The 16,861-nt window shown below is 33.0% G+C and overlaps 3 protein-coding genes across 5 annotated transcripts in view; 2 read left to right on the forward strand and 1 right to left on the reverse strand.

The window, feature by feature from the left end:
* Positions 1–16,861, forward strand: part of LOC143192734 (uncharacterized) — a 28,138-nt gene that overhangs the window by 5,596 nt on the left and 5,681 nt on the right. Inside the window, exon 2 of one of the 2 annotated variants that reach the window (XR_013004872.1) lies at positions 15,194–15,308. The exons of the other annotated variant lie outside the window; for it this stretch is intronic. The gene's annotated coding sequence lies outside the window, so the exon portion shown is untranslated. Of the gene's footprint in view, positions 1–15,193; positions 15,309–16,861 lie in introns of those variants that run through there. 2 annotated transcript variants of the gene reach the window in all.
* The window catches only part of LOC143192694 (neuropeptide SIFamide receptor), a 211,728-nt gene that overhangs the window by 2,263 nt on the left and 192,604 nt on the right, over positions 1–16,861 (reverse strand). The window lies entirely within an intron of this gene.
* Positions 15,229–16,508, forward strand: MFK10-3 (larval cuticle protein F1-like). Of its 2 annotated transcripts, XM_076398244.1 has the most exons (3): positions 15,229–15,337; positions 15,626–15,813; positions 15,868–16,508. In XM_076398244.1, exons 2-3 carry the CDS (start codon positions 15,721–15,723, stop codon positions 16,465–16,467), a joined length of 693 nt encoding a protein of 230 aa, XP_076254359.1. In that variant the 5' UTR covers positions 15,229–15,337; positions 15,626–15,720; the 3' UTR covers positions 16,468–16,508. The 2 variants fall into 2 exon arrangements, with proteins under 2 accessions (XP_076254359.1, XP_076254348.1); XM_076398233.1 differs by lacking the exon at positions 15,229–15,337 and having other exon boundaries at positions 15,590–15,813.

A 16,861-nucleotide genomic window follows, 5' to 3' on the forward strand; every position in this document is an offset into this window, starting at 1 on the left:
AGTGATTAAATTCAATGTTACAGAGAAAAATCTACACATTACTGATTAATGAGAAATACAACAATATGTTTAGCCGGATATACAATTGTTAATTAGGTGGCTTAGATCTCTAGGTTATACCACTGCATAAAAAAATGCACCTAGAACTGTGCCTCATAGATGGTATGGATAATACTTTATTGTAATGTAAATATAATAAAATAATTCTAACCTGTAAACTATTGTGGCTGTATAATTAACTGTAGTTTAAGCCCTTCGCTAATATATACATTAACTGTATTATAATTGTTGGGGCGATTAACCCGCGATTACGGGTCACCAAATAATAAACTATGTTTTGAAATGTTTATCGACTTTATTCACTTATTTTACTTTGCACAGACTACATATGTTACCTTAAACTTTTACATTCTTATTCTATCTTACAATGCTTATTGTATTTCCGCTTATATTCTAACTTAACCTAACTTTTCACAAATGTCAAATATTAGAACTAATTACGTCGAGGACACCCGAACTATCTTAACCATCGGAGAAAAAAATATTGCCCATCGACGTGTAAATCATATATAATTAAAAGCATCTTTACATATAAAGACGCAACAGAATAAACTGTATTTGATAACATAATTTTTATTTAATTATTTGATTTACAATAGAATTGTGTTACAGGTCAAAGCTAAAATAAATTAAAAATCAAAGATGATGCGGCAACGTTGCGACATTTGACATTACAAATTTAGGTGACATGAGTTCACTATTTTAATGGATAGACAATATGTAACAATTATAGTGTATAATGTAATATAAATATAATCTCTATATAAATATGATTTCAAATGGTTCCCAATTTGTATTTACTCGGTAAACAAAATTACAACACCCAATTATTAAGTTGTACATTTTGATTAGCGTTTAGTTTACAATATTTCATAGAAAATGAATGATAATTTTCATATTACTATATTTACTAGTCATTAAATGAGTTCCCAGCATTTCCTTTACTATTGTAACATGTTTGATTATTTTTTAACTATAGGGCTAAATTTCTCCATTGTGGAATGATACACAAAGAAAAATATATTAGAGTAAAATTTTAAACACCAGTTACACAACAAGGTATATGTGCTTGCGTAGAGTTTGCCACGAGAGCGTTTCTTCACTCAGACTATTAATTCAAATAAATGAAAATTCAGTTTACAGTATCCTCTTTTACTCTAGTCTGTTTTAAACATAGACTTGGAGATGGCACATTCTTTAAATGCCCTCCATAATGCTATACAACAAAGGGGGAGATAATTTATAAAAAAATCTAAATGTTTACGCAAAATTTTATGGATATTTTAATTAAATCTGAAAAAAAATCTAATCGTAACTCGTCGTAAATTAGATCCGAAAAAAATCTATTAATCTGTATTATACTCACTTTTTACGCGTTTTCTCTCGTTCGTAACTTATTAGGTCGATGATCCCGATGCCGTGAACGATATTAGATATAAACTTCTGAGGATAAATGGGAAGACATCAAAAACTCATTATCTTTTTTATGAATAACAATAATTTTATATTGGTTAGCATCCTGTATCTTGTTAGACTGCCCTAAATTTCGTTCTATTCAAGAAATCTTATGTTAATTAACAATAACACACAAAGCGTGAAAAGCAGAGATGCAGAAATTTGGGGTCACGTTAAGGAACCTTTGTAACGTTAACTCCAATCTCCTTGAGCCTGGAGAAGATGCTCTCAAAATCAGCAGGAATTTTGACTAATTTAAGATTACATTTAACTAGGGTTAAGGATCGGTTTAATCAGAATTTTACACAGGGTTGTCTTCATTCGAATTAAGGGATGCCATTTTCTGCAAATGAGGTTAACTGTATAGGTTAATAGATTTTTTTCACTGTAGCTTCATTAGTTTCACTGTAGGGAGCATTACAATTTCAAAGCCATTATAAAATTCATGCTTATTAGAACATAATAACAATTTACAAGAGTCTGGAGAATCAATCAAATGCGCACAAGTATTTAAATTTGCAACGTTGCGAGTTCTTGCAAATTATACGTACATTTCAAGAATATAATATAAATAGAACAAATTATTTTAGATATACTGTAATGTTAAAATAAATTATATTTGATAACATTTTTGTTCATTTATTTCATTTAGATTCGTTCTATGTCAAAGTCAAACTGAACTAGAAGTCAGAGCGGCTTGGGCAACATTGGGACGTTTTGAACTTCTTAAATTTTGATGACGTATGTACAAAACAACTTTGAATAGACTATAACTAGATTTACGTTATTGTAAAGACAAATTGTAGATTAATCGTCAATGACTAGTAACAATGTAATAAATAAATAAAAAAATTAAAAAATGTTTTGATCTCCGTTTTTATTTATTTAATGTGTTAAATTGTTTTAATAATATCATTTTTATTTTACACTCGGGATTTAAAGTTGGTCCTACAATAGTTGCGAAGGGTTCTCCGACTTGATGCTTTACACTATAACTTAGGATACGGTCCTTGTTGGGTTTCATTGAAAACAGACTGGTTTACGTCCAAAGGAACCTGTTAAATTTATTGTCCTCGTGCGGCTTTCTCGAGCGACGTCGTTATTTATGTGGCAATATCGCCGAGGCTTCAACGGAAAACCAGATTTCCGTTTTTTCCCTTGCTGACTTGAGCGTCGGCCGACGGCGAAGAGATTCGACCTCGCTCCGGCCAGATGCGATGCTCGTTAATGGTGTGCATTTTTACCGTTTTTAATACGCCCAGATCGCGGCAACTGGGTCAGGGCGACGAGACCGACTCCCAATACGACCGTTGAGACAATAACAGCGCCAATTTATTATTGTTATCGCCGTGGCGAACTTTTTTTGTCCTTCGTCGGGCCTTACAGTTTATGGAAGCGGCGCGAAACAGCTTGCGAGATAATTAAAAACAACGATTTGGACCGAGAGTGGTGTCGGAGATTGGGGGATGAAGTTAGGAGTAAAGATTTGGCGAATGTTTAAAAAGTTCGGTGCGCCGAAAATTGCTTAGATTTATCAGATATATACGTTAGCGCGAACCCAGCGAAATGTGATTGCGGGGCTTAAGGAGGGCGTTGAAAACATTTATTATTAGGTTATTCCATGTATTCTGATTCTTTCGTACTTTAAAAAGACATTTATTGAGAAAAATGGGTACAAATATATATATATTTCCTCTTACACATATACATATAATAAGAGTAAATATATATATCTAATATATAAGTAAGCGGAAAATATGTTAAGGACGTTCGAAGGCATGAGCACGCGGACAACCCAAAAACCCAAAAACGGGCATCAGAAACAAAAAACTTTTTAGTTACTATCTGGTAGATTGTAACATCTGAACTTCGAGCTGCGTATGATCAAAGGACATAGAGAAGTTAAGTACATAGTACCTCTGAACTTTTGTTCGACCTGTGTTTGATCAAAAGTTATGGAGGAATTAAATACATAGTACCTCGGAACTTCTGTTCCAGTTGTGTCTGAACAAATGATATAGAGAAGTTAAGTATATAGTACCTCTGAACTTTTGTTCGACCTGTGCCTGATCAAAAGTTATGGAGGAATTAAATACATAGTACCTCTGAACTTCTGTTCCAGCTGTATCTGAACAAATGGTATAGAGAAGTTAAGTATATAGTACCTCTGAACATCTGTTCGAACTGTGTCCGATCAAAGTAAATAGAGAAGTTAAGTACATAGTACGTTTGAACTTTTGTTCGACCTGTGTTTGATCAAAAGCTATGGAGGAATTAAATACATAATACCTCTGAACTTCTGTTCCAGTTGTGTCTGAACAAATGATATAGAGAATTTAAGTATATAGTATCTCTGAACTTTTGTTCGACCTGTGCCTGATCAAAAGTTATGGAAGAATTAAATACATAGTACCTCTGAACTTCTGTTCCAGCTGTATCTGAACAAATGGTATAGAAAAGTTAATTATATAGTACCTCTGAACCTCTGTTCGAGCTGTGTCCGATCAAAGGAAATAGAGAAGTTAAGTACATAGTACCCCTGAACTTTTGTTCGACCTGTGTCTGATCAAAAGTTATGGAGGAATTAAATACATAGTACGTCTGAACTTCTGTTCCATGTGTGTGATCAAATGGTATAGAGAAGTTAAGTATATAGTACCTCTGAACTTTTGTTCGAGCTGTGTCCGATCAAAGGAAATAGAGAGTTATGTACATAGTACTTCTGAACTTCTGTTCGAGCTGTGTCCGATCAAAGAAAATAGAGAAGTCCGATCAAAAGAAATAGAGAAGTTAAGTACATAGTATCCCTGAACTTTTGTTCGACCTGTGTCTGATCAAAAGTTATGGAGGAATTAAATACGTAGTACGTCTGAACTTCTGTTCCGTGTGTGATCAAAGTAAATAGAAAAGTTAAGTACATAGTACCTCTGAACTCCTGCACAAGCTTTACCCGCTCAAAGGAAATAGAAGTTAAGTATATGGTACCTCTAAACTTCTGTACGAGCTGTGTCCGATCAAAGTAAATAGAGAAGTTAAGTACACAATACCTCTGAACTTATGTTCGAGCGGTTGTTAGTGTGCTTAAGTTTTGTCGCTGGGTGTATATATGAAAATAAAATCCCAAACCTTTTCATTGAAGGGCAGATATTTCTAATTAACCACATACGTTTTGTATAAATTATATACACGTTTAGTTAATTATTCAAAGAAAGATTTTTAACAAATGATAAAGCAATCTTTGTTGATCTATAATAATAATTCTTGATCTCTATTCTCGCAACATAAAAGGCTAGCTTCAGTATAATGACGAAAAGGAAAGGAATAATATGCTAAATCGGCCGATTCTATTCATAAATTCCGTCCTAACCGAATCAAATGAGACACATACACCGTCCGGGCTTTTTATTCCGCTATTTTTAGCTATTTTATTTGGCGAAATGTTTTCTTTTCTTTTTCTTTTTTTCGAGCCGCAAAAAATCCTCTCCCCCCGGCCTCGATCCTAAAAGCTTATCGGGATTGTCTCGCAGCCAGAGCTTATTTTCCGCGGATCTGGGCAAATTTGCCGTATCTTCCCATCATAAATCATCCTCCTCCTCCACCGCCACCACCACTTCCCAATATTTTCCGTACGGTCTTCTGCTACATTTCGTTCATAATCACGACGAGCGTTGTAGATCGAGTACGATAACACGCATTAAATGCTCGAAGGGGCTTCGAAATTGCCGCATCGGCAGCGGCACCAAGAGTTGCAGTTGTCGCCGGATCGATTTATCTTATTTTTTTCCTTGGGTCGTTTTCTCTTCTGTTGTAATGGGTTAGGGAAAAGGTTTTGCGTTTTTTTAGCAGTAGATATCATCGAGGTCATGTATCTCTGGCGGTGTCCATCAACCAAGAGTATTATTAGTGCCAAACAACAATTTATTACATCGGTTTACAAAAAAATAAAAGTTTCCTGCGTATGAGATTTACTCAATATATTCAGATATAGATAAGCAAAATTATACGAAAAGTGCCATTGGATATCGAAAATGAGTCAATTCCGTTTTTTCCGTTCCCAAATTTGGTAATCACTTTCTGATTAAAATTGCCTATTTAGGGGATAAGCTTCAATAGATAACTTGAGAAAACTGTTAAACGATCTTCGGCCACTGAATGTCTGAGAGATGTTTTGATACACCGTTCAGTCTCTGATGTTGTTATGGGAGTTGTTACCGCGATTTATAATAATTGTCTAGTCCCCTTCAACGTGTCTCCTAGATTGCTTGCTATTAAACATTTTAGAACTTCTAGTGCACCATTTAAAGTTTTGCAATCATTTCTTGAATAAATAACTGACAGTTCAGTTCATAATCGTTCTTTATCAAGAGTGTGATAGAAGGAAAATACAGAAGTGAGTGTATCCTTAGGAATTTTGGGAAGAAAAGTGATGCAACTACTAGATCCTCTTTAAAATGAAATTAATCTTTTGCACAATTCATTACAACATTACACACTTCTAAAACAGAAAATTGGTGATCAAATTTACCTCCTGGACGGTTATGTTTATTTTCTGGTGGCTTATGACTCAATAATATATTTGATATTTGTTTTTAATGTTATTGCTGAGCTAATGTGTGGGAAAAGTGGAAGTCGTTCAGTGCAAAAGCCATTCAGTTTGCCTTTTGAACACTAACTATAGCATATAAGACCTCGTAGAAATATTGCAGACAACTGCCTCTATGGTGTAATGGTTAAAGAGTTTAGCTCCGTAACGGAGATCGCAGGGCAATAGCTCTTTGTTTTTGTTTAGTTAAAAAATTTGTTAAATGACCTAGGCTAGTTAACGGACCCTGGGGCCTGAACGATTCCTTATTTTCAATCATTGTTTCTTTATTCCTATTTTTCCTCATACAGGCTGCCACTAAAAACTAGTAACACTAAAAAGAGTAAAATAAAATATTTGTAACAAAAAACATTGAACCGACTTAAAAAATAAATAAGGAAATCACTAAAAATTAAAAAATAATCAAGCTTAGATTTTTAACTAAAAAACATTTTAAAATAAAATATTTACATAATAATTTTTCTAATAACTAAATAAAAATAAACAAAAACCTTATTTTGCCTATGTAGTAAATGTATTTTATATTCTACTATATACACACAATTTAGCTTAATACCTACCTAGAATTATCTATTTACATTATTATTTTAACTGACTACTTTGAAGTCGGTTCTGAGCCCAAACAATACAAAAATGATAATATAATTTCGTGACATATATAAACAATTAATTTACCAACAAAACAAGTTTAAATTAATATAAGTGTTTCGGTCCGACATCGGCTTCAAAGTAGTCATTAAGCTAAATTGTGTGTATATAGTAGAATATAAAATACGAGTAGTAGATAGGTTAAATAAGGTTTTTGATTATTTTTATTTAGTTATTAGAACGATTATTATGTACATATTTTATTTTGAAATGTTTTTTTTTTGTACTAAAAATCTAAGTTTGATTATTTTTAATTTTTAGTGATTTCCTTATTTATTTATTAAAGTTGGTTCAATTTTTTTGTTAAAAGTCTTTTTTTTAACAAATTTTTTCTGTTCTCGCTACTATTTAATTTTCAGATGCATTTTAAAAATGCGGATTTCTTCTTCACGTGTCTAATAATTGCGATACTTTTTCATGGACTTAGTAATTAATAATCACTCTTCCGGTCGCCATTTAACCACAATGGCTACTTTCTCGGTAACTATTGTCGCCTACTTAATCGTCTATAACACCATCCCTTCCCTCCGGCATCTCTCGATTTCTCCATGTCGATTCATAAATCAGTTCCATTGTCCCGATCTCATTCAGAGGCCCCGTCCGCGACCTTGGCCGGGAATCCGGACGCCATCTACAATCGGATTGTTTAACAAGCAATAAAGTCCGACGACAAAAAACGTGTTCGCTGGCGGGGAGAGCGCCGACACAATGGCACGCGGGGCCCGGAGAGATTTATGGGGCGGATTGGACCAGAAGGGCGGCATCCTGCGTCATCTACGGCGTGCCGCCGCTAGCCCGCTCTTCGTACGCCTCTGTACCTTTTTCCTCCTTTTTTCTGCTCCGAAGGTGGTCGTGTATTGCAGCAAAAGTGACAGCTTGTTTTTGTTGAAATTTTATTATGTTCCAGTTTTAATTGGAATTTCGTTCAATATTTTTTTACTATTGGGATTTAAAGGAGTGGGTCTCTTTTGAAGTAACACAAAAGGGGCATATATGAACGCCTGACACATACAGCATAGAGTATTTTTTTAATTTATAGTCGCTCTCAACACTATTGTCTTATTTAGCGATTCTTCAATACACTCACTTAATTTTTACGAACTTTAAACTTTTTTAAACGACCTTTAGCCCTTGCTAGATTCGATCCTAGTACGTTATTGTCTACGAGCTAAACTCTTTCGGTTTGTTTATGGTGCCATATTTGTGTGTCTGATACGTTTAGCATTTTTGTGACTTAATTATAATAACTATTATTTGTGTATAATACAGCTTCGTTTTCAAAAGGGTAGTGTATCCAGTGTATGTGCGAAAATAAAACAAACTATGTGCGAAAATACGTCGTTTTCTTTATTACAAACAGCCCAAGTTAGCTAGATTAAGGATGTGTGTCTGACTTCATCCAATCACGAAAATACTACCTTGCCCTTTAAAACGTTGTTTGTAAAGCACCATCAATTAAAAACTTAATTATTTGGAATGGTTTATTTATTTTCGCAAATGTATGTTGGTTAAGATATTTATAATTAATATTCTGGCTTAAGGCTACTTAAGCAAGATAGGTTGGATTTTTTTGGGTCTGCTCTTGGAGTCAGAAAAAATAAGTTTTCAATAAGAATGTTTTAAAAAATATATTAATACAAAACAAAATAACACAATTCGTAGACCGACAAGTTAAGATTTATTTTATAGACAAGATAGTGTCTCATGATTGATTTATTATATTGCTAATAAATTTTTAAGCTGTCTCTGTAATTCCTTGATTTTAACATAATAAGAGCACAGTAGTAATTTTGAAATATAAGATTGTTGCAAGTAGTTCGGACGCCCCCGACGTAATTAGATGTAACGGTTGACATGTATAAAAATTTAAGTTAAGATAGAGAATTAAGAGATGGGGTAAAGGAACAAGTGGTGTACATATAATATATATAATGTAAGTCATATAGCGTAATATATGTAATTAAAATAAGTAAATAAAGTCCGTAAATAATTAACAATATAGTTTATTATTTGCTAATGCGAAATAAGTATAACGAAATCTCGGTTTAAGAGTCCCAGCTAAGATACATTTTAATTCTTTTGATGCTGTTCTTTCTGTATTCATTACTTTGACAAATTCTCTGCCCTTTCCTGTCATGAGTTTGGAGCGTTACATTAGATGGTTATAGTTTCCTCTCCTCTCTTTCCTGTTATGTTTAGCTGTTTGTGGCCCTGTTATTGGCCTTTTTATTAATGAAACTGTTTGCTCATAGGTAGCCTTTCTTAAATTGTTCTTTTTCATAATGCTCATAATAGTTAGTTATATAGTTGTTCCTATATATTCACACATATCTCTATATCCTGCGGCTTATATTTTGGAATTTCTTGAATGTGCTTATGTGTAAAATCTGTTACACAACTACTATTACAAAAAGCATATTTTATCTAGCCTTTGTTAGTCGTAATTTCCGTCTGATTCTTCTTATTCATGAATTAAATTCTAATATTATTAAGAGAATATTTTTTTTATTACTCGTCGTGAGTCCACAATCTGCCCTATTGGCAATAAGTATTTCTTATTATATAATATGTCTATATTATATATACATGGCATGTAGAAAATTACTTCATTAAGCAATCTTCTGTATAAAATATTATCTTAATTAATTAGTCTTATTCTAAAGTCTACATATGTCCAGTAATCAGATCAGGTGGTGTTAAACGTCTTAGTCTATGCACTTCACTATCACGTCGCATATTTAGCTGATTAGCAAGTACATTGGGATGCACTGACACTCTTTCGAAGTACTTCACCCAAACACGTTGAATTACACTCGTTATAGGTTCTAGAGGAATATCGCGTTGTATCACTTTATTTGAAATATAGTACGGAGCATCAGCAATGGCACGCAATACCTTATTTTGGAACCGTTGAATGATGGATATATTAGATTTGCTTGCGGTACCCCATAGTTGGATTCCATAGGCCCAAATGGGCTTGAGTATAGACTCATACAGCAATATCTTGTTATCTAATGATAACTTGGATTTGCGCCCGATGAGCCAATACATTTGATATAATTTTAGTCCCAGTTGTTTCCGTTTAGAAAGTATGTGCTTCTTCCAGGTTGGACGTCAATCTAAGTGCATACTAAGATATTTAATATGCTCTGCTTGGGGGAGTTGACGATGATTGATATTTACTGGTGGACATGTTCTTCTACGCAGGGTAAACCTTATATGCGTGGATTTTGTTTCATTAGCTTTAATGCGCCATGTCTTCAACCATAATTGTATTTGCTCCTGGTGGGTAAGAGTATATATATATATATATATATATATATATATATATATATATATATATATATATATATATATATATATGTATATCTATTCATATGTGTATTTTTTGCATATGAATGAGATTGAGAAATAATCTAAACTAGATTTTTGTTTTGTCTAATGAATTATTAATATTATTACACACATATTTACAGATAATTATTTCTAATATTAACTCAAGTATATATTAACACCGTTTTCTAAAAACGGTTTGGTTTAAAGGTCATACCTTAACAGGCTATGTAACAACACCAACTTAAATTGCAGCTATTTTACCAGTTTTTTTCTAGTACATTAATGCAAAATTGATAACGAACTACTGTCGCACTACTGTAGAAATGTTATAAGTACGCATTATATCATTAACCTTGTGTTAGACATTTGCAGTATTCTGTTTATGGTTAATTTCGTGTCGAAGTAAATTCGTAATATCGGGATTTATTTTATTTATTTTACACATATCTGGGCTAATTTTGTATGGGTACGGGTTGATAATAGTACAAAACTATTAAAATGTAGTTTTTATTTAATTTTAAATGATTTCCTATTGCTGATATTCATTGTTATTATTTATTAAGTGTTCGTATGTATTCTGATAATTTCTTTACTTTAAAATGGCATTTGTGGAAAAAATTGGTATAATATATATTAATAAAAATATTTCCCATCCTTCTCTACAACTTTTTTCCATCTTTCTGGAGCATGGCGATAGCATGTCTAAAGAAGTATGTTGGTTTGACAACTATCCATTTTCGCACTTCTTCACTATTTCGAAATCGTGGGCGAACCAACTCATGTTGCATCGATCTGAACCAGTGGTATTCAGAAGACACACTGGTGAAGGGGACCACAAATGTCCCATTCGAGCTGCAACAGTGTATCTCTCACTCTTGTGACATGTAGCTAAGCGTTGTTATGTAAGAGGATGATTTTGCTTCTGTTACTCGCTATTGTTAGTCTTTTATTTGACAGTACGTAGCTTAATTTGTTCGGGTGACGTCGGTAGATATATATAGTAACAGTTTCAATCGGTTCTAGCAGTTCATAACACATTACGCTTTCAGCTTATGCACAGTAAGACTTCATATGCATATTCTTCTTATATTTTGATGTGGATGGTTCTCCTTGGCTAACCCATGACTATTTTGCACTTGAAATTATCGTAAATCTATTACTTTTAATCGCTAATTATTATAGGCAACAGAAAATTCAAAAATCGAATTTTTGAAAATCGGAAGTCGTTTTAGCAAAAGCCATTTAGTTTGCTTTTTAAAACACTAACTAACTATAGCATAAAAGACTTTGTAGAAATATTAAGACATATAAGACTAAGTAGAATTAATTAAAATAATGTTGTTAATATGTTAGATAAATAGGTTTTGGTAGGTATTCAGCTAAATTGTGTAGTTGACAGGTCAAATAAGGTTTTTGATTATTTTTATTTACTTATTTCAACCATTATTATGTACATATTTTAAAATTCTGATAACTTTTTAATTTTTAGTGAGTTCTTTATTTTTTTAAGTGGATTCAATTTTTTTGTTAAATATTTTTAAAGTGGTTTGTTTGTTTGCTACTTAGCCCTCAAGTCAGTTAATAAGAAAACAGTTAGTCAAAATAGTGTTAGTACGAATTTTTGTAATATAAAAGGGGTTTTTCCTATATGGACAGACTGACACAACAAGAAAGTCAAATTAAAGATTATTATTTGAATCTGTTAATTAATTATTTATAAATTTTTTCTAAATTCTGCTAAATTAAAGCACGAATTGTTTGAACTCTGACTTCTGCCTCTTCTCACACGTACCCTTTTTTTAACCGACTTCAAAAAAGGGTGAGGTGCTAAGTTCGGCTATTTTTTTCTAGTGTATGTTCGCCGATTTCTCCGTCAATTATGGACCGATTTTCAAAATTCTTTTTTTTTGTTCGAAAGAGTGCACTCTGAGGCACGTACAATATTTTTATATATTTTTTATCTAAAGAATCAGATATTGGGGCATAATGTTATTGTTGAACTGATGTGACGCAAAATGGGAAGTCGGTGCCGAGCCTAAACAATAAAAAAACAATAATACTATTTTGTGACATATACATAAAATTAAATTACTTCAATTACAATTAAAATTACTTAAAAGACTTCAAAGTAGTAGTTAAAATAATATTGTAAATATATAAATAGGTTTAGGTAGGTATTAAGCTAAATTGTGTGTATATAGTAGAATATAAAATACGGGTAGTAGATAAGTTAAATAAGTTTTTTGTTTAATTTTATTTGGTTATTACAACTATTATTATGTACATATTATATTTTAAAACGTTTTTTTGTGTGTTAAAAATATAAGTTTGATTATTTTTTACATTTTAGTGAGTTCCTTATTTATTTTTTCAAATCGGTTCAATTTTTTTATTAAAAATATTTTATTTTGTCATTTTCGAATGCTGAAATTTCTGCTTCCTTTCCGCAGAAGTGTTCAATAACCAGATAGTATATTTAATAGCTATAATATTATCATTTTATATAATCTGTTGAAATATGATATTGAGATGACAAGAAATATGTGATTTTTTAATGATTGTTTTTTTTTGCTTGTGGATTATGACGCAAAAAACATTACGTGTTGTATAAGACAACCTCAAGGCCACTACTGAACTTACGTAGGTTTCGATTTGCTTTGCTGTACATTTTATTTAAATAGTAGGGATTCGATTTATTGGGGAAGAAAGGACACCGTCAGGAAATGTATGTCGAAAGCAAGAAAAATCCCAACAGAGTACAGTTGCTTTGTTTTGGTCGGTTCAATAACTAAGCGTTTATTGTTCCTCACAGGGACAAGGTTACGCTCACCACACCCTATTTACTAAAAGGAAGTATTCGAATTTGTAAATAATAAATCGCCAAAATCTGAGGACATGAATTTGCTAATTGCCTAGCCGAACTACATACGTGCCCGTTAGGTTTATAAAATTTATTAATAATAAATAATATATTAAATTTATGTGTATACCGAGTTTTAATTGTTAATTGGGATTTGTTATACGGTTTAATGATTCGGAAAATACTTTAATCCACTATAATCCAATTAATGTTACCTATAAATGAAAATATGTCGGGAAAATATCAAATTTGAGTTAAAACATGTAATTATATTAAATCATTTATGGTTAATTAGTATGAAATAAAAATAATTCTGGAATTTTGGTAACTGACCGAAAACGAACAGATACATTAAAAAGACTTATGGCTAGATAACATAAAACAGGTTACAGATAACATGTAACAGATCAATTGAAAAGTCCCCGGCCTACTATAATAAAACACATTTTTTTTCGCAAATTTCGTTTTTTTTAACATAAATTCCTTCAAGGGTGATATACTGACCATAGCGACCCTCCAACTTTTCCTTTCTTGTCCTTTGCTTCAAAATAGGCCTCAGTTTCGTCGATCACCTTTTCATTCAACGAAAATTACAGAACAGCAAATAGTTGCTGGGGGCCAGATCTGGAGAATACGGTGGATGGGGAAGCAATTCGAAGTATAATTGGATTTTTGACACGGTGCATTGTCTTGGTGAAGCAGCACTTTCTTTTCATTCAAATGCCGTTTTTCGGCGATTTCGCCCTTTAAACGGTCCAATAATGCTAAGTAATAGTTGCTGTTGATGGTTCTTTCTATTTCAAGGTAGTCAATGAAAATTATGCCATGCGCATCCCAAAATACAGATTATTACGCTTAATCATGTTCAAACACTGCTCCGAATCATCAACTCGTCTTTGTTTTTGGTCAAAAGTGAGCTCGCGCGACACCCACTTTGCACAGAGCTTTCTCATACTCAAATATTCGTGAGTGACATGATGTACACGTTCAGTTGATATCTTTAGAGTGTCTGCTATTTCATTCAATTTCAATTTACGGTCATTCAAAATCATTTTGTAGATTTTTTAAATGTTTTCGTCGGTAACAGCCTCTTTTGGGCATCCATTGCGTTCACCGTCTTCGGTGCTCATTTCACCGCGTCTAAACTTAGCATACCAGTCCTTGATGGTTGATTTTCCTGGGGCAGTGTCCGGAAACTCGGTATCAAGCCAAGGTTTTGCTTTTGTATTTTATCCCTTCAAAAGCAATATTTTATCAACACGCGAAATTCCTTTTTATCCATTTCACAATAAGAAAAGTTGATTCACTCAAAATGCCGTAATTCACAAACTAATAATCTGACATTGTCAAATTTATACACGCATCTTTTGAGGGTTAGGGCTAATTAAAAGGCATATGGATTTAATTATGGTAGCGCCATCTATGTGTCAGGCCGGGGACATTTCAATTGACCTGTTAGAAAAAGTTGCAACAGACACTTTATTAATAAATAAGCATTGTGTATATGTCGGGTGTGTTACTCATTTATTCACTAAAAAGTTTATACGATTTGAAAAAGAGATTATGGAAGGTTAATTTCGTCATAATTTGCTTTTCCGAGCAGGAAAAATACAGCGTAGGCAGCGTAAGGTTTAATCGATTTGGAAGGACGTTGTTCATCGTGATCTGCTCAAACCTGAAATATTGGAATATATTTTGATGCTTCCACCAAATTGTCCCGATTTGGTTCCATCCGCCTAACATGTAATGTGATCTCTGCAAAATTATGTTGATGGCGTAAAGTTGGCTTCACAAGAGCTATATGAATATCTGATGGATCAAAACATACTTATACGTATGTCATCGATTAGTATTTGAAATTTAAATGAACAAGTTGACTTTAAAAAACATGAAAAAGTATTTTGCCGACCCATTGTTAATACAAGGTTGCTTTCTCATAAACAATTTTTAGTTACTTCAAAAATCAACAATGACAACTCTGTTTATTTAATTGCGTAATATTACGAACTACTTAACAACATTAATATTTATTTGAATTGTATTAGATCTCGGAATTAGTTTGTGGTGATTTTTTAATTAGAAAATAATTTATTTAATATGAAATTAAGGAATGTATATCAGAAATATTGTTCATAAATAAAATATATTACTTTTACCAATTTTGATTTGATGAACAAGATATCATCCTTCAATCGACTGATATCTTGTAATTATTGTAATTTCAATTGCAGATCAGATTATTTGAGGTCGTAGAAAGCTGGGTGGAGAAAGGGTTAAGTGTTGGGCTGCTATAGGCATTGAAGACAACTAAAAGATGTTACCAAAGATGATTGGAAAAAGTTAGGGCAAGATTATTATAGCTATAGTTTCTATATGTAAATAGTAGCTATCTCATTGTAAAGTTTACAATAATACAATGATTTATTGTATTAAATTATAGTATCTGAAACCTAAAAATATATTTGTATTATGAGCCATAAAAAAAGTGTGTGGTGTGCTAAAGTTTTGTCGCTGAGTGATTAAACTGTTATTCTCAATTATGCACTTCTCTTAATTCAGTTTAAATAAATAAAATTTTCACAGGAAATGTTATTTTAAAAGAAAGGAAATTTAGTAGCACCTAAGGGCGGTGACATTCATCGGTATATGAATTATAATTAAAGGTTCGAAACGAACGTGTAGAACTTCTGGTATGAATGTCATACGTATGAGTTCTCTCAAGGAGAAAAGGAATTTTTGAAGTAGGAAGTATAAAATTATGAACTATAAAATGACAGCCGTCGAGAATTTAACACATAAACCATTCAGTTGTTTATCTGTTAACAATAAACCAATCGACATGTACAAATTCGTAAGTATATTGTTTAAATTATTTTTCGTTATCCAAATTGACGTTTTATTACAGTTGGTCATCGCCGCTACTTTGGCTTATGCCTCTGCTGGTCTCGTTGCCCCTCTGGCTTACAGTGCCCCTGTTGTATATTCTGGTCTTGTACACAAGAGTGTTGAAGCTCAAACTATTGTAGATCCAGCCTCCGTCAGGAATGTAGTTGAAGCCGCCCCAGTTGTTGCTCATGCCGTTCCGACTGTTGCCTATGCTTCCCCAATTGTCGCACATGCTGCCCCAGTTGTAGCTCATGCTGCTCCAGTTTTAGCTCATGCCGCTCCAGCTGTAGTCTCTGTATCTGGCCCATCAGTACACAAGACCGTCCAAGCCACCAACATTGTTCACAGAGCTCCTTCTGTACACCCTGAAGTTCACGCCGCCCCAGTTGTAGCTCATGCTGCCCCTGTTGTTGCCCATGCTGCCCCAGTAGTAGCCCACGCTGCCCCAGTTGCAGCTCATGCCGTTCCAGCTGTACTCTCTGTATCTGGTCCTTCTGTACATAAGACTGTCCAAGCTACCAACATTGTTCACAGAGCTCCCTCTGTACACACTGAAGTTCACGCTCTCCCAGTTGTAGTTAAATCTGTACATGCTGATCATCTTGTACATGCTCATTAGGATTATAAAATGTTAACAATAAATTCATTGTATAAGTATAATTAGTATTTTCTTTAAATTGAATTCCACCTACTCTAGGAATTCTTTCAGTATGCTGTATTGATAAATAAGAGAACTGAACCACATCACAGACAGACATGCTAGAGTAAATGTCTGCTCTAGGAAACATATTATTCTATTTTGAACAAAATTTGGATATACTGACCTCTTGTTTCCTTCTTTTACATCGAAGTTCTTTTTCATCTGACAGAAAACGTAAATGGCAACAACATTTTGATTAATTTTTAACTCAAACGTAATTCACCTCAAACCACAGAATACTTTCTTGGTTATTTTTAGGAAAACATTTAAACAAGGGGTTGATTCTTGGATAACCTGAATTTTTTCAATGCAT

The sequence above is a fragment of the Rhynchophorus ferrugineus genome, unplaced genomic scaffold, assembly GCF_030347505.1.
Source record: "Rhynchophorus ferrugineus isolate W39M unplaced genomic scaffold, kcgeb_rfMv2 rfM1, whole genome shotgun sequence".
Taxonomy (NCBI): domain Eukaryota; kingdom Metazoa; phylum Arthropoda; class Insecta; order Coleoptera; family Curculionidae; genus Rhynchophorus; species Rhynchophorus ferrugineus.